We start from the raw sequence: 22,813 nt of genomic DNA on the forward strand, positions 1-22,813 counted from the left end.
TTCAACATTAAGACAGTAACTGAGTTACCTCACCTAAAAGTCTTTTCCGACACTGCATGAATGATGGAGTGAAACTGGGGAGTTTTGCATGGATCTGTCTTAAGTGCTTTGTACTTTTCCTGCAGAAAGATTTCTGTACCTTTTACAAATGATGTCTAATGCAGGGTTACAAGACAGCAGCAAATCTTAGCTCAGGGTTTATTAGAATCCCCAACAGATGCCTCATTTTCAGGAGCAAATACAAGTGTAATACTGAACAGGTTTTTCTATTTGCCACATAAAGAGTTTACTGTGCTCACTGCTGCTTGCTGATGCATACTTTGTCATGAACTTTCTATGCAGCATCCATTCAAATGAATGTTAATTTACGTACTACTTCAGGCTACATGGAAGGAGAGCAATTCTTGGAGGTGCTCAGTACAATAAATCATTCAATATAAGATTTCTTTATCACTAAAATTGTTGAGGAACAGATCATAAGCAGCGGCATACCAAATATTTGGTTAACTAAAATAAAGCTATGCTGACCTGCTGATAAAGGTTACAGGAATATGATCTTGCAAATGTGTCCAAAGATGATCCACTAATCAGGATACACATATGCACAGACCCTCAATAACTTGGAAGGGAGCAAGTTGTGAAAAAGATGGTGTGAGTTATGAAAGGGTTAATTTGGATGGGTTTTGGTATGGCAGAAGACATGTATTTTGCTTGCCTCCTGTCTTCCCAACTCTAAAATGAAGCAATACAATGCCCTCTTTGCAGTGCCATTGCTACAGACCACAAGAGCAGCAAATTGAGCAGCTGTGAAAACACTGTATTAGCTGCAGTCATGCAGTGTGATGGTACAAGAATGAGGTGTCCACAGAATTTAGTATGGACATATTCTTTTTAACCAGGCAGTAAGGTATCTAGTTCTCCTGCAGAAGTGTTTTCTTATGGCTTTTAATAGTACAGTACTTCTTAGTCATCTAGATTGAATACTACAGTGGAATAACTCTGTGAACACGAACACTAGCTTCCTTTTCCTGAGAGATAACAGGAATCATATTTTTATGATGCACATTTTATCAATCAATTTATTTTATGGAAAGAAAATTGTAACGTTCAGTACTTACGCTGATTTTATGCCTCTTAATGTAAATGTGCCTTTTTTTTTTTTTTAAGCATTGCTGTATAGCTCAATGCAGAAAACTACATCAATAAGTAATCTCAGAGAGATTAAAGGAAATCATGTGTTGGTGTAAATGCTTATTTAAATGTCTTGTCTTTTCTCAGAATTCATTTGCAGAAGGCATCAAGCAAACAAATGTACCAAGGTTACTTCTTTTTCCTCTCCTATTTGAAACTTACCATTTTATCAAATGGATGCAAACAGGGCCAAAATGTCCCTAAAAACTTAGATGGATGCTGCTTTGTCTTCCTCCTGCTATCACAGAAGTCTCGTTTGGGAAAGAAGTTATGCAGTATTGCCTTGTTAAGGCAAGAGAATTCTCTGCAATTACCTCTCATGCCAAAAGAAGTCACCAAAACACGTGTTCATAGAGACATAACTTTCAACATTGCACAGTGTCCAATACTGAACAGCAGTAAGTGGAATTAAGACTCGTGCGAATGTCTTGGACATCACATGGAGAAGAATGAAACACTGCTCCTTTAGGTATATGTATTTTCAAAACTACAACAGGAATGGACAAAAATGGGTTTTGATATATTACCTAGGTAGCAAAGTGCAAGTAGGTATTTAGGAGACAGACTAAATCCAATGAAGTCTTTGACAAGATTCCTGTGACTTTGATGGATTCCAGGTCGTAACTGAATATTCACAAAGACGCTGCTGGCTTGGCATATTTTTCTGTTCTGATAGGAACAGGAAATCCTGTTCCCATTTACTTCAGTCAGCTTTGAACAATCCCCTCATATAAGGATTAATTAAACCATCATTACCTACAGAACGGAGTACGCTTCCCCTGAGCTGCTCTCCCTGTGCCCCTTCACATGAATAACTTGGATGCCAATACCACTAAAGGATAGAGCAGCAGTCAACTTCCACCTGAATGGGATATAATATATACCTCTTCTCTCGAATTATGCTCCGTGGAGATGTAGCATGTGATATACTTACAGAATAGAGCGATAAATTGAACCTACAGGTTATCTAATATTTATATTACATGGATTCCTAGAGGTCCCCACATGTCATCTACAATTTGTATGCACAATAAGAAACAGAATGCGTCCACATTGCAACTCTCAGCCTGTAGACGATAAAGCTAGTTAATGTGTGATTCTTTTATTGCATACTTTGTTTTCATGCTGGTGAGGTTTACTGAGTCTCATGATGAATGATAATATTTATTTATGGACATTTCTGTAGTCCTCACCACTGTAGCATATGAACACCTCAAAGTTTAATGGCATCCCAAATTAACGACTTCTTCTGAGGAAGCGCATAAACTTGAAACATCATGCTCTAGTTAAGTTATAAATCTGTGTCACAGCTCCTGAGCACACACCACAACTTACACCAAGGACTGAGCACACACCACAACTTACACCAAGGAAGCAAGTTTATATGGCTGAACTCTCCATATTGAGCACACACCAACATATAAGCACTCTTCCCCCTAAGCTTAGCCTACTTCATACAACTGCAGTAACCTCCTTCACCTCGAAGAGCTAACTAGGAACAGCCATCCACGTTTCTGCCGCTGTTCAGGAGAGAGCGTGACCCATACTTACTGCCATGGGGATGTTCCACGCCATGTAAACATGCGACTTGAAGTCATCCATCCAGACCTCAGCGGCCCGCAGGGCGTTGCGCTTTGCATAGTAATCAATGTCGTTGTTGTAGGGTTTCTTTGTACGTTCAATATGTGCCACGCGGGAACAGGGTAACACCTCCATGCTTCCTCCACACTGCCAGACCTGGGAGAGTTGCAGGAAAAACAATTCTATGATTTTTTTTTTTTTTTTTCTTTTTAAGGTGATACAACTGCCTCTTTTCAGATGCCGTACATAGAGTGTTCCATAGGTGGAGATGGGTAGTATTGAACGATTGCCCAATTTACCTGCTCTGGGGGCGAACCCCCTCCCTCTCCACATTGACTGTAGATGACTCTGAGGTGAATACAGCTGGCTGCATTAGGTACATAAGCTTAGGTATCATAAATATCCACGTCCTTCCCCGTAATGTCACTGTTCTTGGAACCATTAGGCAGAAGACGAATTATAAGGTGATAACCTCTATCATAGGGGTTCATTTAACCTGGTGCTTGTTACTGAAACTTCAGCAAAAATCAGTTGTATCATCTGGCTGTGTCTGGCACTGTATACATGGGGGTAACTGTATCAGCTCTCCAAATCAACTAACAAACTTTTAATAGTTTAGATGCGTCTGCCAGAAAACTCTGATGCCTGCTTAGCGTACATAAGGATCTCTGATGACCTATTCCACACCAGAGACTTTTATGTGGGGATTTGAACATTACCTTTGTGAAACGGAAGGAATTACCCACATGCACAATACCAACAGAAAAAAAATATCATGGAAACACACTTATTTTCTCATTATGGAAACTCAGACTTTGATTGCGCATCAGTCAATTATTCTTTTCCTTTTCTAATCTAGCCCCTGTAGGCTTCACTGATTTTCAGTGCAGCAATTCTCCCTTCACAAACATGCTTTGCCCTACCTTCAGTAAGAAAAAAGCACTGGTACAGGACGTCTCAGGGAAATTTCAGCCAATTATAAGACACAAGTCTTAGCACAGGATGCCTTGGTAAATCTGGCCATTAACCAAAATATGTGTTTATTTAGCAACAGAGGTTACTGCCACACTTGGTAGTGGATGCGAGCACAGCAAACGCGTTTCTCACCCAGCGCTCCTGCAGCCTCTCAGCCACTTACCTGCCAGGCAGAGAGGAAAGGAGAAAGCTCTGCTGCAACTATTCTGTATACCTTTACCTGCAGCCCTGACTCATATAAGAAGCAATAAATGACCACTTATCTCTACCACTTATCTCTATGAGTTGATGAAGACCGACAAAATGGGCTGAGTGGAGACTGTATCACCCAGCCCTCCCAGACACCACCGTACCCAGAGCGTGCAGTTTTGTGCTGTTGGTTATTTACTGTCTGAACTCAGTGGTGGGAAACAAAGACGACAAGTCTCTCTGCATCCGCGAGATTAGGAATGATGCAGGGTGAACGAAGCTTATGTGCTTCAGTTGCCTCATGTCTGACCTAGTACTCTAGCCTAGCTGAAATAAAAGATACTAAAATATAAGCAATAATCCATTGCTTTCCAAGGCTGCCTTTTACTGAGCGTAAGAGCTCATTTCCCAACAAGATGCACTCCAGAACAATACTGGAGCAGTTCTCCATCTAACCTGCCTTCTCAGGGACAAAGATAAATTGATTAGGAGGTGGCAGATAAAATCCTCTCCTCCAGTTTGGCTTTTTTTTTTTTTTAATATTTTATCAGGTAATATTTATTTGCTGCTTTCCAAACAGTTCTGTAGTAAATCGCTGGCCACTGGAATTTGCATTTGGTAAATAAAATACGCTGAAAAACACACTGCTCATAAATTTTGACTGACATATGCTGAAGGTTTCTAGTCCAAACGGGGAGTGCTACAAAAAAGAAAGGAATTAATTGATTTTCCTGATCAGAAGGGGGAATGAGCAGTACACTTTAGTATACTGCTATTTGCCAAACCCATCCTGAAAGTCAGCTGTTTAATGCACAGCACATTTTTCTGTCTCTTGATATAGCTAATGACCTTATAATTTTTATTTATATATTTTGTCACCAAGGGCAAATACATTATCTGAGTGACAGATTTATTTCCTTCCAATGCCAGTGCTCATGCAAACCTGAAAAGAAAAAGGTACTAAACTGCAACATTAAAGGAAACAGTTTAGCTCATCTGTAAATTCAACACAAACAGTTATTTATCAGCAATAAATTCTCCCCAGATGAAATCCACAGGGAGCTCAGACACCTGGCTTTGAAGAAAACACAAGAAAAAAGGCAGCAGCAGCCTCAGGCCAGATGGTGCTCACCCGGTCAGCCAGGATCTTCGATGCCCAGCAGTCAGCGTGAATTTGCGCTGTGGAGTGACCGCTCCGCCTGCAGCCAGCTAGATCGCTTTACGTTTACATTCAGCTACTCCCTTCCCCTACCGCTCAGCCCCATTCTGCTCTTTGAAGAGACAAAGTCTGCTGAAGAGTAGGAAGGAAGGAAACAGCCAGGAAATAATAAAGGAAATTTTGCGTCCTATGAAGATGCTAATTTACCCCAGATGACTTGGTTTTTCTGGGAATATGTAACTTTTAAGAGCGGTGGGGGGTGTTTCCCAGGGTAAGGATGGGACTTCCAGTCCCAGAGAACGAGAACTGGATGTACAGCGTACGGGGCGAGGAGGCAGTTAGATAGTCGTGTGTCACCAGGCGTACATTATTGCGCCACCATTTCTCCATATCCCAGATAAATGCCATGGCTGCTCGACTGTGGCTCGTTTCTTTTCAGGCCAGACAAAGCCTCCTGTTTCACTTCATAAGGATTAGTTGCTGTTCAGCGGAGCACGGACATGACTCTGCATCCCTACACCCTTCCAGTGCACTGCTAAGTACAGAGCGAAGCACTTGTCCTCTCCCTTTCCAGCCTAATGATTACTTATCTTACACAAAATGTATTTCAGTAGTACAACCAAGCATGTGCACCCAAAACCAGCCAAGATACCAGTAGTTAAGAGGAGTCATATGAGATTTAGATGCAGACTCAAGACTTGTGTCCGAATCAAGAGGATGGGGAGGTTTGATAGCACCTTCTCCTTGCTGGACACAGAATTGAAAGACACGCGTGATTCGGAAAACCATTGCCTGTCTGCCGCTAACTGCAAGAAGTCTCTGAAATATAATGAAGGATGAAAGAACGAGGAAAGTTTTACTGTGTGAAACAGATATGAGGGGTGAATCAGCAGCTGCCCCCGAAACTGGTTGACTCTCCTCCTCTCTTCATCCTCAAACCGTATTTAATGACCCATTTTAACAGTACTAAACACCCCATTTCTTTCCACATATAACTACGAAATTATGCCAGAAAAATAACTACATGCATCTATATAGCATTAATCAAGCAGAGTTCTTAAAGCGCCTTACTATAGGAAGCAAACTCTTTCTACCTGTGAGCATAAAATGATGCCCAAGTCTCTCCAAACTGACACATTGCAGGCAATCGGAGGAAGCCAGCTTCCGTATCTATGACGCCTTCTGGGATAACAACACATTTCCAACCCAAGTAATTCCTCTCGCATCGGGTTGCCAACACTAACTGTGTGTTTCAAGGTTCATTGACTGAGAACGTGGAAGTTCAATGGTCTCTCTGAGCCAGTCCCTACAAGGGCGCACACCACTGAAAAGCAAACTCAGCCTTCTGTTCCCCATGGAGAGGCAACAACCCAACAGTAAACTTTGTTTCTGGCATCGCAGCACGCACTCAAACCTGTATTGGAGGGCAACAGTCAGGGCAACAGCCCAGGCTCCACAGGCTCCCACACAGGCTTAAGAGGTGCCCTGGGCAGGGCACAGAAGTGGCTCCAGCTGATATGCAGCAACAGCAGAGAAGCAGACAGGCTTCTGCTTTGTGTGCTCCTCGACTCACGGCAGCTGCTACAGCCCACGGACTCGGCTTTGCCTCTGCGAGCGTCGCACTGCGCAACGTTTTAAGACATGATCAAGTAATTCCAAGAGACACTCAATTTATTTGCTAATTGCAGTTAATTTCTAATTTCAGTATTGCTCTTTAGGCTGCTATAAACAAAACTGATAGCAATATAAACGTTACCACAGCCACGTCACCTTAGCATTTCTACTGCTAATTATCTCAATCAACTATTCTATAAACAGACGTATGAAGTATTAGTAAGAACAAGTGCCCACATCAGAGGTAAATTACAAACTGAATGATAATATTCATGGTTTGTTCTACAGTGATTTACTGGCACTAATTATTAGCCCTTCCTGTACACCTGAGATATGGCTGTCCTACAGAAAAGTGTTTACCATTTATTATACAGTAGTCAATCGGACATCATGTTCTATGCCTCACAGAAAACTGAGATGAGACAGTGTCTTGTCTGCCATGACCTAAACTGTGCATCACCAAAGTTCTCTGAATGCAGGTTGGGTACCTGATTTAAAAAGGCTAATAAATTGCTATGCTGTAACTCCTGCCAAACAAGAAGAAATTTTCTGGAGAAATATGTTTTCCCACAAGTACTTGTTGCTGAAGGTCCAAACAATCATTTTTAACAGGATTTAAAAAAAATACTGGTTTTAAAAAAAAAAAAAAATCCAGAAAACATCTTCAAGCAGTTGTCATTTTTTTATATAAATGAAACTATTAGTATCCTAAAAAGGAAGTATAGTTTCAAACCAAAAAAGGAAACCAAAAAAGGAAATCAACACTTTTGACAAAAATCTAGGTATTTAGGGAGTGAGGAAAGGAGGTCAGGCAAAGTAAAATGTAAAATTCCATCAATCAATAAGGGTCAAACAACAAGCCTGTGGAAGCAGGATGCAGAGCTGGCTGCACTGCTGGGCTAATCAGTTCCTAAGTTCTGGCAATATATATATGGAACATTGCTGACACAGCCTCCAGCTCTGCAGGTGAGACCTATTTCCAATAGCGTCATGCCCCGCTGAGCGAATGTCAGAGCTCAAAAACGTCGTGGGATTTAATACTGGGGTGAGCGGTTTGCAACAGGGCAGCTGCAGCTCCCAAGGTGCTCCCACTGATCGCAGGGAGGGCTCTTCTCTCTCCGTGCCCTTCGTGCCCTCTAAGTTGAAAGGCACCCCACATTACCTTCAGCGGCTCTGTTTTTTGAAAATACATGTTTACCAACTTATGAGTGAAATGATTCATGCCAAGAATGACAGTGAAATTCAACTATTTTTTGGCCATTCTTATGCATGTTTTTAGGAGTGTCAGGAGAAGGGGGTGCCTGCAGCCTACAAGTAACTACTACCAGAGATTATTCATTGTTTCAGTCAAAAAACACAAACGTATAGCTTCACAAGTTCAGGTATGACATTATTTTGTACACTAAGCCAACTGTACATGGTTATTTAATTTGGTACAAATTATCTCAGTAAAAGCAAAATCAGTAGGTAAAAATGAAAATGGCATTTTATGAAGGCACAGCTGAGGAGACAGTTAAGTCTCTTAACTTAGAAAAACTGAGACTGGAAAGAAAGATCATGATCCTTAAGACCTTTGTATCCTGCTGTGAATTTTGCAGTTTAAACACTTTGGTGCTCGGTGAGAGAGAAAAATAAAAGCTTCAGACTTCCTGTTGCAACTATTTTTTCCATCAAATACACCTTTGATTTTAGCAGCTGGAGAGATAAGGTATCCAAGAACATGTAATAGTAGAAAGAGGACTTCAGAAGGGCTGTGGTGGGGAGATTTGCTTCCAAGCAATTACCCTTTGCTAACAACTGCACAGCCTCTTTTAATGGAGACGCCGGTTCTGTCCCCCGGTGCAAACACTGCAGGTTTACAGATGCCAAGGCAACTCCTACGCAGAGTGAACCAGGCATTTGCAACACATTGGTCTCCACCTCCTTTAAAACTAGCTGAGTAAACATTTGCTCGTGTTTCCGGAAGAGAGCTGGGATTAGTCCTGCTCTCTAAAAATATAGAAAATCAAGCAATTAATGACACTTGCAATAATCTGAGACTTTGAGCCCATTTTTCATAGTTAGCGAGTGCTCTGGAGGTGGTGCCAGAAGGGACTATTACTGTACACCTTGCTGTTGTGTTGTAGTAGCTTTGTGCTTTATCTGCTTCCAAGAACTTGTGGCCCTTTCAGTGGCCTTTTGCTGAAAGAAATAATCACTGTCTACATCTTCCAGCAGTAAGAAAAAGGAAAGAATCAGTGTTAAAACCTGCACGTAGCAGCAGGGTCCTCTCATTTCTAATGTGCGCAGCAGCGCATGTTGCCGGGCATTTCTGCAATGGTTTCTGCAAGAGGCAGCACTTCAGAGGTGGATGTTCAGCACATCCTGAAATGAAACCTTTATGCTAGAACTGGACTCTGATGAACAGCACTTCACAGAAGTAGCTTTTCAGATTTCAGACTTGCTTTTCTGTGTGAAGGCAACAGAAGAGATGGAGGAGTTTTTAAAGCAGCTCAGATGTCGTCGTTTTATGATATCCCAGCGTGGGAATTCTTAAAAGTCAGGGATCTCAGGTTTTCTTCAATTTTCAAAGCAAAGCCTACCAAAGATGGATGTCTTCTAGACTACTCACACACACCTATGGCAGGACTGGAAAAGATTTTCCTATCGTGAAAGAATTTCCACACATTTCAGAAATTTTGCTGACCTAAACTGTCAAGATTAACATCAATCTTAAATGTTTTCACTAGTTGAAACACAGGCTCTTTGTCACCTCCATCTTCCTAGCCCCAAAAAACTACCCCCAAAATGGTTTTCTTAAACTGAAGCACTAATGATTTTTTAATGTTTGGTGTTAAAAGCTTTTTTTAATATAAGCATATGTTAATCTGAAAGGTCAGTTTAAACTGAAAACCCAAATCTTTCTTGCAAAAATAGCAAAACACAATCGTTTGACAACATTAAAAAGAAGTATTTGTTCTCATTTAGAAATCTTGCCAAAACACAGACTTTTTCACAAAAGTATTTTTGCTTTAATTTATCAGCTGGAAAAGCCTCAAAAACCTGCCCATCAAGCTTTAAGAAGGCCAGTGGGCTCACAGCCCTTCTCAGAGTGCATGTGGCCTGGAGATAAAATGCCTTAAATCACTGCGACAGACCATCCAAATGAGGGGATCTGACAGAGTGATTAAATTGTGGTTCCTCAAGGCGAAAAAAGTCTAAGTACTTTCTGGCAAAAGTTGCAGTATCTGAAGGGCAGGAGGACACGCAACCCAGGTAGTAAATTCACAGCAGCAGGTACCACTGGGCGCATCTCAGCTCCTTTAACACCGCTGTGTAAAATAAAGTCCATGTGTACAGCAAAGCTACAGGAAAATTCCTACTCTGAGGAAGTAGAGAGAAAGGTAACTCTTAACATTAAAAACATGCGTAGGAAGATGATACTGCAGTTTTGGCCTTTCTTTCCAGTCAGCCATGGACCAACAAAGCCTACATCAGAAGGGATTCTTCAAAGTAAATTTGAACCATGACAATAAGATCTTTTTCCCTCTGAAACACAGGAGATCTCTAGTTATCATCCAGCCCTTAATGGATGTGGCAACTCTTCTAGTGCCCGCTCTAGAAACCAAAAATCACTAAAAATATAGCACACTTCGGGTTCTTGCATCTCTGATACTGACTATTTACGTAGTTCACTGAAAACTGATTTTTCAAAGTAATTTATAGCCTGACGTTTTATTTTTTTCTCATGGGGTTTTATGGCTATTCTTTCTTCCACATATTCTCAGTGTTGACTAGAGAGTCATATTTAATCAGATGTGCTAGATAAAGTGCTTTCATTGTTTTTCACTTCACATAGGAAGCTGTCAGAAACTAGGGAGCTGTCATAATCAAACACGTCACATGGAAAAATTTAATCACGTGGTTTCATTTTGTTCATCAACTACATTTTTATAATCTTTAAAGACAGCCATAATTATGGTTTAAAAAAGCCCCATATCTCATTTCTCAAAATAGCCTGTGCTATTTAATGGTATACTTATAGAGTAAAAATCTTTCCACACTGGGACAAAACAGCTTACATCAGAGACACTTTTAGCTGCCAAAAAAAACGAACTGAAAAAAGGAAGAAATCACATCTCAAGATCCACATCATATGTTTTGTCAAAGATTTCAGGATAAACTTCTGACCAATGTTTGCAAGTTACAGGACCCAAAAGGGTCCTTGTTGGACTGATCATGACGTTGTCTCTATTACAATCCCTGCCTTTTTGGTTTCAGCTCCTGCTAACGGCAGTTTATAGATATCAGCAGATATGTAGGGAATGTGACAAAATCTCTCACACAAAAGCTAATTCTGTCACTAGGATAGTCTTATTAATGTAGATGTGTAAATACCTAGCCCCGCCACTGCTCTTGCTGCCCTGTAAGGCTGGGAACATGCAGAAGCATTTGTGGACTATTGATTTTGGAGGGTTGAATTTCACTTGGGGCTCACCTCAAGGTTTCTCCTGGCTTTCCTGGCTCATGCAGCATGAACTTCATTTGATGACTTCTGTCTTCAGCATAGATATGGAGGATAGAGCAGACGCAGTCATACGAGTCTTTAGTATATGTTTGGAACTAGTATTACCTTAATAAGAATAATGATAATAATAATTATTTTTTCAGTTGCCCCAATGACAAAATCTTTGGAAGCTAACTGCTTTTCCCAAAACTGTTATGATAGAGTTCAAGGGTATCTTGTTAGATCCTCTTCCTCCAGAGTCATCTAATGTGAGGTTTCATGGCAGATTCAAAATGTCACCTTTTCTTTGCAGGACAGTAAAAAAATTATTTCATCAATACTTGATCAGCATTTAAAATTTGTTAGAATTGATTGGAGTTTGACCTCTTGGGTTTGATCCCTTGGGGTTTTCTAATATTTACAGATTAAGTGCTTTCAGAGAAAAAAAAGGCAGTGGGGCCATAACGTTACTGCAATGAGACACTCAACTGATGCATGTTTTTTAAATTTCTCTGGTGGCTCTTCAGTAGCAAATTTAGAGGTTGTCCTTCACGTGTTTCTTAGAGGTTACACAGAACCTCAAGCCAGCTAATATCTCAGATGTGACAACAGTGAGAAGATTAAGAGGGTTAGCAGAAGGCCTTTCAGAAGAAAACAGATAAGCATGAAGAAATTGAAACATATTCTAGAGAAACTCTCACTCAGTTACTGCTATCTTACTGTAAAGATAAACTTTGTGTGGAAAGAACTAAGTCCGATAAATTAATAGACTAGCTGCTATGGGAGGGAGAAGATAGGATTTAAAATTATATTTAAAATATCCCATATACTCTAACCACTAATCCGATCTCCATAAACCAGTATTTTCCAAAATTTTTACAAAGAATATTGCACCTTTGGAAAAAAGCATGTCTAGGGAAGAAGCTGAGGATTTTATGTGTGAAGTAGAATTCCCTTCTGCAAGGAAAATTCCAGACTCCCTGAAATGTCTTGGTGATGGGGGATGGAAATTGCAAAAAACCTTCAGAAAAACAACAGCGGGCAGCTACCACATAGGCTATCTGCACATCCAGCATTGCATAGGCCATGCTTTGTATACGGATTTAAAATACGCATTGACGAGAATGGCAAAGACTAAAGTATCACACCAAGCCAAGGTGGTTCAGCAATTCTTGTTTGCCACTAGCAAGGTTCATCTATAACTGCAGTGATACTGGTCAAAGACCACCTGCTCTGGTAGGACTGTTCCCTGAGGAGCTGGTGAGAAGGCTTCACAGGCAAGCAGAGCACAGCAGGAGTTAAGCACGGGGCTGAAATGGTGGCAAAATGCAGCCAGGTCTGTACTCAAAGAAATGTTAGGACAGCTTACCATCACGGGGCTCTGGGGCCTGCTCCTCATTCCCAATCATGAGGATTCACATGGCTGCAAAGCAGAGCCTACTTCTGGCGATCTACCCTTGCCGGCAGAAGTTCCCTGGATGCCTGCCTGCTCTGGGGCAGCTGCCCGAGAGGGGCAGCGGGAGAATTATCCAGAGGCTCCACTGATCCTGACTGATCCAGCTGCAGCAATGTGCCATCTGCCCTGCGGGGGACAGTGGCTCACCCTTTTGCTGAAGGCATGATCTCTGTCAGCATGTCCCTCAGGTGGAAAAGGATGCGGGAAATGATCTGTTAGTGCAAGAAGGCACTTCGGGAGCAGAATTTTGGGAGATGGCAGCTTAACAGGTAAAAGCAAAACAGGCAACCTCACAGGCACGGTGTATAGCAAACGTTGGTACGTGCTGTATTGCTGACCTCAGGTGCAGATAACCACTGTTTATCTACCATCAACCTCATTGACATCATTACTTAGGGATGGCATTAGGGTCTGACAGGAGAGGAAGCATTGAGGAATGGGAATAGGGAGAAAGGACAGCCTATCTAAAGGCGAGTTTTTAATTTTCAAAGACTTGTTTTTCTTAGCAAATGAATGAATGTTGGCACCTCAAAATGCTCCAGGAGATGTTAACAGCTCCTATCATGTCAATGACAGGCACAGAAAAGAGATTGCTTTGAGGCATACCCTGAAACTTCATAGGCTAGAGACAGTAACTCTAATTCCTCTGAGTTCTCCTCAAGTCTAAAAGAGGCTGCAGCTATCTTCTCCTGGTCTAATACCAGATACGTTGGGTTTTTTGCAAGCCTCCATTGTTTTTCCTTGTATAAAGTAAATGCAATTTGGTGTATCTAATTTAGTTTGGTAATTGTCCCAGGCAGATGTTCCTCATAGCATATTCTTTAAGAACGCATTTGATGAGAATAATTTTCTGCCTTCTTACACATTTACTCAACTTTTTCCCAAATCAATCCCAAGTCAGTCATTTCAGCACAGACACTGTACTGTAACTGTTAAAATTCAACAAATTGGCTTTGGAAAAATATGATCCACGTGGGATACATGAAATGGCATTAAAGACCAGCCCATCACCCTTGTTCCTCACTTATCAGTCATGTGATTGCTTTAGGTTGTTGCTTCTCACTTACCACAAAAGGCTGTAGAGAAAATCCCCCTCTAAATTCAAGTCTCAGCAAGGGATAAAGACATTTGTACATTAAGCTTACATCAGAAAACCTGCAGCTGAGCTCCTGCAACATTTAAGTTCTTCGGAAAATACCTGTTTTGCCAGACTCTGCACTTTATTAACTGGCACCAAACCACCAAATAATATTGACTAGTCAATTCAGAAGCTTCTCCTGAAACACAGGAACCGATATACTAACTGCTCACTTGGACACTACTTAACAGAGGCTCAAGACTAGATCAGCTGAGCATAGCAGCAGTCCAAGCCAGGTTGAAGCACAGTGTCAGATGCCAGGAGAAGATTAGGAAGAATGCTGAAGGTCAGAGGAGGGATGCCTTGCTTGCCACATGTAGGTGTTCACATGACACTTCCATAATAGTCTCTTGAAGAGTACAAAACTAACTCACAGAGAACAGAACTGGGGCACTTTCTAAAAACCATCACTTATAAAATAACTGCATTGACCACACTTATCATTGCTGTCTCAATTTCCAGTAATATATGTCAAGACCAGTATATTCCTCAATCATTCAGCTACTAGATCACTGGCTGAACAAACTGAGAGGCAGTCAGTCTATGAACCATGCTGATACATGTAGTATGGCTTTCTAAAACTTTGACTTCCTATTGTAAAGTCTTACCTAAAAATAGTAACTGGCACTTAGTCATTATATGCCTTTGCCCATTAGCAGTTTCATTCCACTGAGGTTTACAAGGCTCTGTATTAACAAAAATCCGTCCTTCAGATGACATAGCAGGGCACTGTGCTTTTGATCTGAGGCCAATTCCACTCTTGCCCTAGCCAGGGCTGTCACCTATGGACACTGTTCATAAAGTGACAGCTCCTTCAGAAATCAACTTTTCTTCAAGAAACTCATTTCCTCAGTGGGAAAAAAAGTGATGAGTACAGAGGACCAGATTTGGTTAAAACCCGTCACATGAACTAGTTTAAACACATCTCAGAGAGAGTGCTACAGCCAAAGATTGTCATATTTAGATGGGGTTTTTGTATGCACCTAGTTTAGGTTCAGGTTTGGGCTTTGGATGTGTGGTCAAATGAGGACAGCCTTTGAGCTTTTGAGGGGAAGAGTTGTTTTTATGTTTCAAAGCCCTTCCCATTTTAATTTGGTGTCTCAGATGAATGGCATTATTTCCTCTGACTAAATTAAAGCAAAAGTCAGACCTCCAACCCATAAGCAAAATTAAAAGCCTTTGCCAAAGCCATGTCCTAGACTTAAACATCCACACTAGAAACCTCTGGACTTGCTCTACTCATAACACCAAATTTCAAGTTTAAACTTTTTGAACTCAGAAAGAAAACGGACTAAAAATGATACAGCAAGTCTGGAGTCATATACATCAGTGCATGTGGCAACTGAATTACAGAATCACAGAATGGCTGAAGTTGGAAGGGACCTCTGGAGGTCATCTGGTCCACCCTCGCAGATCAATCAGGGCCACCCAGAGCCAGTTGCCCAGGACCAAGTCCCAGTGGCTTTTGAATATCTCTAACAATGGAGAGTCCACAACCTCTTTGGGCAACCTCTCAACATTGTCTCAACAGTCTGATTTCAATTAACTTCTTAAAAATGGCAAATGAAACGGTTTTCACATTATTTAGGGTGCCTATCCTAGTAAGTCTGGGGGATAAACTACTTCTAACTTTGCAGAAAGGGCAGACAGCAAGCACGTAACTCAAAGGCATCTTTTGTAACAGGCAGGCAAACACATTATCCTAAAACTAGGCAGAACCTCTAGTAGCATCTCCCTTCAATTGTTACCTAAGCTAAGCCAGGATGAAAGTAAAAGGCAAAAGTTATTAAAGTTTTTTTTTTTTTTCCTCAAAGTGAATTCTCATCTTTCTTGTGTAATACCATTAGCTCACACTTTCAGTCTTTTGCTAAAGAAATAATAATTCCTGCGTGTTCAACCTTCAGTAAGAAGGCTGAAAAATGATAAAATGCTTGCTGGCATTTTAGCTGAGACCACAGGGAGGAAGAATAAAGAGTAGAATTTATTGATGCTTCCATTAGAATAAAGTCATTCTTGAATGAGAAAATATTGAAACAGACTGTCTAATGAAGTGATCACAAAGGGTCTTTTCAAAGGACCCTAAGTGGAGTCATCCTCATTTGTTTCCTCTTTACAGAACAGCCCCTTAAATGATCTTTGCATATTGTCTGCACTAAATCCTGCAGGGTTGCTATTTCATTTTAAAGAAAAAAGCTTTTAGGCTGCAAAGGATTCATTCAATGAGAGCTATTATGCTTATTGTGACTCTGTTGCAGAGCCGAGGGATTTACTATATGCTCATTAGATCCTGCTTTGTTCCAAAACAATCTTTTACAATGCAAATTTTAGCATGCTGATCTACTTAGAATAACGTTTTCCAAAAAAGGCTATTAAAGTAAAAGCTTCTCCTAATGCAGAAACACTACAAACTCAGCTTAATTACTAATATTTTAGATCATGAAGACATCTGGTGTCTCTGCTTAAACTTGGCTTTAAACATGGCTGTGAGCAGTCACAAGGACTCAGTGTTGCGGGTACAAAGCAATACCCCGGACAGTCACAGAGCTCAGAGGCAACATTATAAAGCCATCATAGATGAGGCACATTTTTCAGTTGGCTTTTTGGTGGCTGGCATACAAAAGACTTGATTTGTTCAAGCGCTGGCACCTGAAACATCTAGGCAGCAGAGAAGCCTCACCAGCAGAGATGTTCGTTCACCTCTAAGGTGACCTCTAAGGAGGCTACATGAGATGAGAGGTGCGAGTTCTCCACAGCTCGGCTACGTAATCATCTCTGGGGCAGTGCTGATGAAAAAAAGGAAAGAAAGCAAGGCAAATGTAGCTGGAAAACATGGCAGAAGTGAAGAGAAACAACTCGCTGAGTTCTGACGCTGGTTGTTCAGCACTCGGGGAGCTGTGACCGTTTGCATCTCTCAGGAGCACTCTTTAAATTTGCGTTTGGCAGCTGTGACCTGCAGAGGTATTGATGATGCAGGGTGCACTCTTGTTTTTCAAAGCATTAATTCGATCTTGTTCCTCCTCTATGACCTTCCCAAGGGAGTGGTTGTATGAACACACAACGATGAATATTATCATCCAGGAGATATACCTGATAGCTCATTCTTAATAGTTCCATAAATCTCACTAAGTCTTAGTGCTTTAAGCACACAGCAGAGAGAATACTGCTGTAAGGAATACTGTGAACCATCCCTCATAAGTACAGGAACCAGCCAGTCTAGTGACACTATATTAAAGCATTCTCTTTTGTACTCTTATTAGCGGAACTCAAGCTGGAGGTAGAATTTATACTGAAAACTGATCTCTAGGAGGATAATTAATAAAATATCAGAGCTGAGCAGTAAGAAAAAAAATAGTTTGGTAGCAGAACTACTAAGAAATCATTATAGTAATTCCAGCCATCCTTGCCCACACACCCATTCCAAATCAGATCAACAAACTAAACGTGCAATTTATATTAAAAAAACCCACAAATCATCACCTGCTTATACTGGAGAAGTTCATCTGGTGGGAATAAGCACCTGCTCACTAAACAAACACATGATTATTGAATTCAGATGATGTCCTGTTTTACACAATAAGCGCCAAATCCTTAATAAACATAATGCAGATGTGTGTGAGCAGGGCTTGTCACTGGGAATGCTTGTTTACTTCAGATGACAAACCCATGATTAAGATTCTCCTCCCAGGGAAAACATAACCAGTGTTAGAGGAAGATGCCGAAAAGAGGGAAGTTGCCCATAAACAACTGGAATAAGCTACCTGAAACATGTCTCAAATTTAAAAAACACGCCTCTGACTACACTGCCCTTTTGCCCAGGCACAGCTACCCTTGGCAGTTACCTGAGTTGCAGGAAGAATGTGAAAAAAATGCAAAAAAACCCCAAACCTGTGGTGAGTCTGTTACAACATGCTTTGACTTCACCTTTCTGACTAAAGGACAGTACATGTCTGGAAGGATTTTTTGATGCCTTAGAGGAAACACACAAAAGCAGGGAAGAGGAACTTTAACAGAAGAAAGCGATATTATGTCCTAGTCATTGACTCTGCTTAAATGCTTTATCGCTACTGTTAATGGACAGATAATAACATTAATCATAGGCTGGGACGTGACTGACAAACTAAGGTATTTTCTATGAACAGAGAGCTTAGTACGTCACCTAAAGAGCTGGTAAAGCAATGTGATTTGGGTAAAATAGAAAAGAAAAAGGCTGTTTGTGATTTTGATGGACAAATCCCCAAAGAAACTCCAAATCTTAGGACTGCAAAGTAGGCTGTCACATCTGTAAATTTGTGGCCTCTCCAGGGAAATTTGAAGTGAGGTGTATCACCAGACACAGCCTTGTACTGGATTTTTAAATTTCATTTCTTCAGGACCAGTTATTCCCAGTTACATAGATTTGGACTAAGACTTGCTTTAGTTGACAAATTCTTTTGATCGGAGGATTTTGCTTTGTGGTTTTTTTTGGGGGGGTGGAGTGTTTTTTTGTTCTGTTGTATAATGAAACCAACAGAAGCGTATTGTTGGTGACATATAAGAGTTTGCTATGCATGTTTTTATTCTTTAAACTAGATAGGACACATTCGATCTAGCATAAAAATGTGAAAATACACACACACATTTGGCAGTATTTTTCCCAAGAGCTAAAAGTGTCTTCACAATCGAACACTGTAAATATTAGCTTCAGCTTATTGGGAAGATAGTGTCCTGTATTATTAAAGTGCTGAGCAAATAAGGGATGTTCTTTGTTTGCAAGAGATTTCTAGGCATTAAATATATATAGGTACAGATATGGTTTCAAATTGAACCAAAAATGTGCTTGGCATTTCAAGGTGTTTGACAACTCAAAATACGGAAGAAAGTTCATTTCAGATCAAGCAAAATATTTTGTTTCAACAACATCTGAAAATACCCTTTTTTTTAGAATGTAATTTAATGGATTCTCCTTTCTCAACAGATTAATTTAGATATAAAATATTGTTTTGCCAAATCTGTATTCTTTTTTCCAAAAAAGTGTTTGGAAAATTACTGTCCCATTATAGACAAATAGATCATGAGTTGATTACAAAGAAAACATTGACATTTACCTTTTGCCTTTTTATGGCTTCCTTAACTAAGTCATTCATCATCATTCTTCACTCCTAGGCTGGGAACCTACACACCAAATTTCTGCTGTGAGCAGATTTAAAAAAAACCTTCTATTAGAGACAGTATTGAAAAAACAACTATGTCGAAGAAAGCCCCGTGAGTCAAGTCCATGTTCTCCACCTTGGACTTACCACTTCGTGCTAAGCCAAAGAGAAAGGTAATCTACAGCTAATAGGTTTTCACCTAAATTCATCTCTTGTTCTGCTTCCCTGTGTCAGACGGCCGCATGCTGAACCACATGGTGACATCTCTCATGCTGGGAGTCCGTAGCAGTTCTGTCCCTGCGCTTGGAGACAACTGTGAGACAGACCTCAGCAGAGGTTAGAAATGTTTTTGTATCATCCTTCCTTGTTCCTATCCAAGGACTTTCATCCTGGCACCTGAGAGTGACTTGCAGACACCCACTGTGAGCAGGGAGAACAGTATCCCAATTTTTTAAGCCAGGAAACGAAAGCGGATGTTTTTCATGCCATCTCTTGATGACTCTGTTCTTATAAAACTCATTGCCTCTGTGAGCTTCTTAGCATGGAAAGCATTAGAACAACTAGAGTACATTAGAGGAGGATTTCAGAGAATACTTAGACAACTTGCTCATACAGCGTGCTCATCCCTCCCGCTCAATCCTGCCCGTATTTACTCCTTCCCTGGCCCACCGCAGAATTTGGCCCCTCTGCTTTTCACATACCACTAGATGTTGAAAGTGATTACAGTGCAAATATGCACTCACAAACATGTCACCGCTTGACTTGTGTCTAAGAAAGCAAGCCAGAGTCAGTCATGTATAGCACAGTCCTGAAATACCGGTATCAGCACAAAACTGACCTCAACAGGATGTCAGATGTGATCAGAAAAGTATTGTGTTGGAAAAAATTCAGAGTCATTTTATGTTCCCAGACAGTTGCTATAGTTTTACTCCAAAAGATACACTTCAGCTACAGCTTGGCCAAAATAAATAAATAAATAAATAAAAAAAAAAAATAAAAACAACCCTTCTCTTATGCCAGTCGTTTTTTATTTCTGGAGAATGGTACTAGTCATTAAATACTACTTTGCTTCATTAAAGTCTGAATTTCCAAGAACTGAAAGGGACAGTGCCACAGGATTAAGTAATTCTTTCATCACATGGCTGATGTGTTTTACCCCTGCTGGGTCACAAGTGCTCTTCATTTACCAAGCTCCAGGTTTTATCTAACTATTTATTTGGGGAGCCTTTGTTGTAAACATTTTGGGCTGCCAAAGAAATAATCAAGAGTCTTTCTTACTTTTCTTTTTCAACCTAAATACAATTCACTGTTAAAAAACCTTTTCTGATAAAATGGGATGGATGATAAGAAAACAATTACAGTGGCTGCATTGCTTTGCCTATCATCTATAAGAAAATCTGAAAAAAAAATAGCTCTACATCATTTTTATGAAGGCACTTTTCTGGACGTTCAGTTCATTTAATGTTGCCCTGGAGCATCTTTGCTGTGAGTAACATGGAATACAATCCACTTGTCTGTCCTGTTGCCTCTAAATAATCTCTTTCCATCTTCTCTCAGAGCCAGGCTGTCACAAGCAGCGTAATACCTCTACAGAGATGAAATAAGACAAAAGCAATAACCACAGTCAAGGCCCCCAGGGATTTCTTCGCTAGCTCTAACTACAGTGTCCACTGTATCAAAATCCTGCCTTGTTGCCCTGTGTCAATGTTTACATACTCTGCTGCTTCTACCACTCGCACTTTCAGAGGAATTCCAGCCTTATCATCTGCTTTGTCAGGTGATGGCAACAACTATTTCCTTTCCCCATTTTTCCTGTCACTGTCACCTCCTGCAAACCAACTCTGCTTGCAGCCTCTGCCTCTGTGACTGAACTGTGCTGAGCAATTCCATTATTATATGAAGGATGCTGTGTTTAAAAAAATGATTCAAGTAACACTGCAGGAGAAAGGGCTTTGTGGCAGCTTGCGTCCCATTGCTGAGACTAAACTGCAGCTTACATCCTTTGTTTTGGCTGGGCCAGGTGAACACCCGGAGGTGTTTGTGCCGGTCCTGGTTCATTCCCTCAGCTCTCCGTATTCCCCCATCCCCAAAAGATTACCACTGTTACAGCTGGTCATGCAAATGTCCTGTAATCTCAGTAAATTATAATTCACGATGATACAGCCTAGTTTAAACACTTAATAATAGGAGCTGCAACCCTGTATCGTTTTGACACATTTGGGAAGACTAAGTGTGCAGCTGAGGTTTAGGGAATGGTAATCTCTGTTTCAGGGTGAAGACAAAGAGGCGGCAATATATTTTTACCTAGCTTTGCTGGAAACAAAATGCCTGACTATAATTCATGTTGGCATGGACCTGTTAAAGGGTGAATTTAAATTGTTTTTAAAAGAGGAGTACTGTAGCTGTTAATGTGATAGCAGTTATGGAAGCTTCAATCACATCCAGACGCTACACATGCACATATTAAAATACCAGAAGCATTTTAGAGATCTCTGAAGGATGGACATGGACAGAAAGAAATATCTCCTTCCATCTGCCATAGAACAAAAATTGAATAAGGAAATAAAATGTCGTATTCAAACTCACATCTGAACCTATGACAGAGACAGAAATGAACTCTGTTTTCCAATTTTTGGGCTAGTGCCTTAGCTGAAAGATCACAGCCTAAGATTATCCTAACGTAACCAGCTATGGTCAGTCTATGGACTCCACAGAGAACAGGCAGAGAGTTTTTACTCATTAGCAGATCTCTGCAGGATTTCTGGCCAGGAAACATCAGTTCTGCTCGGTAGTTCAAAATTTGTGTTCAATCCTGTTTTTCTCACCTTTATTATTTTGGAGAGAAATCCTCCTCAGTGCTCCGACAGGAATCAGGAGGTGAGAAACACTGGCAGCCCAGGTGAACCAGGACATGTGAGCAAGGACAGTGCTGCAGCGAATACACAGCCTCTCCAGGAGCTGCCGCGGGAGCTCCTGAGCTCCCCAGAGCCGCACACCGCGGGCTGCTGAGGAACGTCATCTAGCGAGAGACCAGACAGATTCAGAAAAGCCAAATCAAATAAATAATCCGTGTCGAATAAGATGAATGTAATTAATCATTGCCTTCCAGTTAAGAAATACCCTCTTAATTTTTTTCCCAGCGTAGTTTAACTAGGATCCTCCTTCCTGGTTAGAGTCAGTGATTACTGATGGTCCCCAGGAAACAGGCTAATGAATTCACATGCTGGCAGATACATACAAGTTATGAGAATATGAAGACATCTTCTTAAAGATGTCTAAATACTGCCTCTCAATATCTGCATCGATTCATGTCAAAATGCCTTGGGAAGGGCTCAGTAGCACCATCTGCTCCCTTGAGAGAACATGTCTTATACATTCAATGTCTACCTGCATTCATGCACATAGACAGGTGACACAACTGAGTGGAGCACCTAAAAGTGGTAGCTAGAAAACTCTGCAGGTACACCTGTCCCATATCTGCACTTGTCAAAGTGTTCAAACTTCAGGTGGTACAGAGTTTGTGCAAGTGAACCAAGAAAATGTACTTTTCACAAATTAACTGTATTTCACTAGTATTCCTTCTAAATAGCATAAGCATGTTTTTAAATATCAAAATTATGCCATACAGTGAGACTTAAGAAGCCCAAGATATTTTCTGAGACAAGTCCAAGAGACAGTTTAATAACTAGTTGCATGGGAAGAAATCCCTGATCCTAGCTCTTTAATGTAGCAGGAAAAGACATAATGAAATCTAATAATTGGCAGCTAATGCTAGAGGAATTCTGACTTCAGAATAAGTTGGGTTTTTTAAAACAACAAAGATAGTTAAACACTGGAAAGTTTACTGGCTTACTGTGGCAAGTTCTCTACTACTAAAAGTTTTTTTGTAGTGAGG

General features: G+C 40.7%; 1 protein-coding gene across 1 annotated transcript in view; it reads right to left on the reverse strand.

Moving 5' to 3' along the window:
* GALNT9 (polypeptide N-acetylgalactosaminyltransferase 9) overlaps positions 1-22,813 on the reverse strand; it is a gene marked incomplete at its 5' end in the record, with an annotated part of 158,416 nt that overhangs the window by 16,521 nt on the left and 119,082 nt on the right. The window contains one exon of the mRNA XM_082007487.1: positions 2,743-2,928. Coding sequence (XP_081863613.1) covers positions 2,743-2,928 — 186 coding nt within the window. The remainder of the gene's footprint in view (positions 1-2,742; positions 2,929-22,813) is intronic.

The sequence above is a fragment of the Phaethon aethereus genome (assembly GCF_964289735.1).
Source record: "Phaethon aethereus genome assembly, chromosome: 17".
In the NCBI taxonomy this organism is placed as follows: Eukaryota; Metazoa; Chordata; class Aves; order Phaethontiformes; family Phaethontidae; genus Phaethon; species Phaethon aethereus.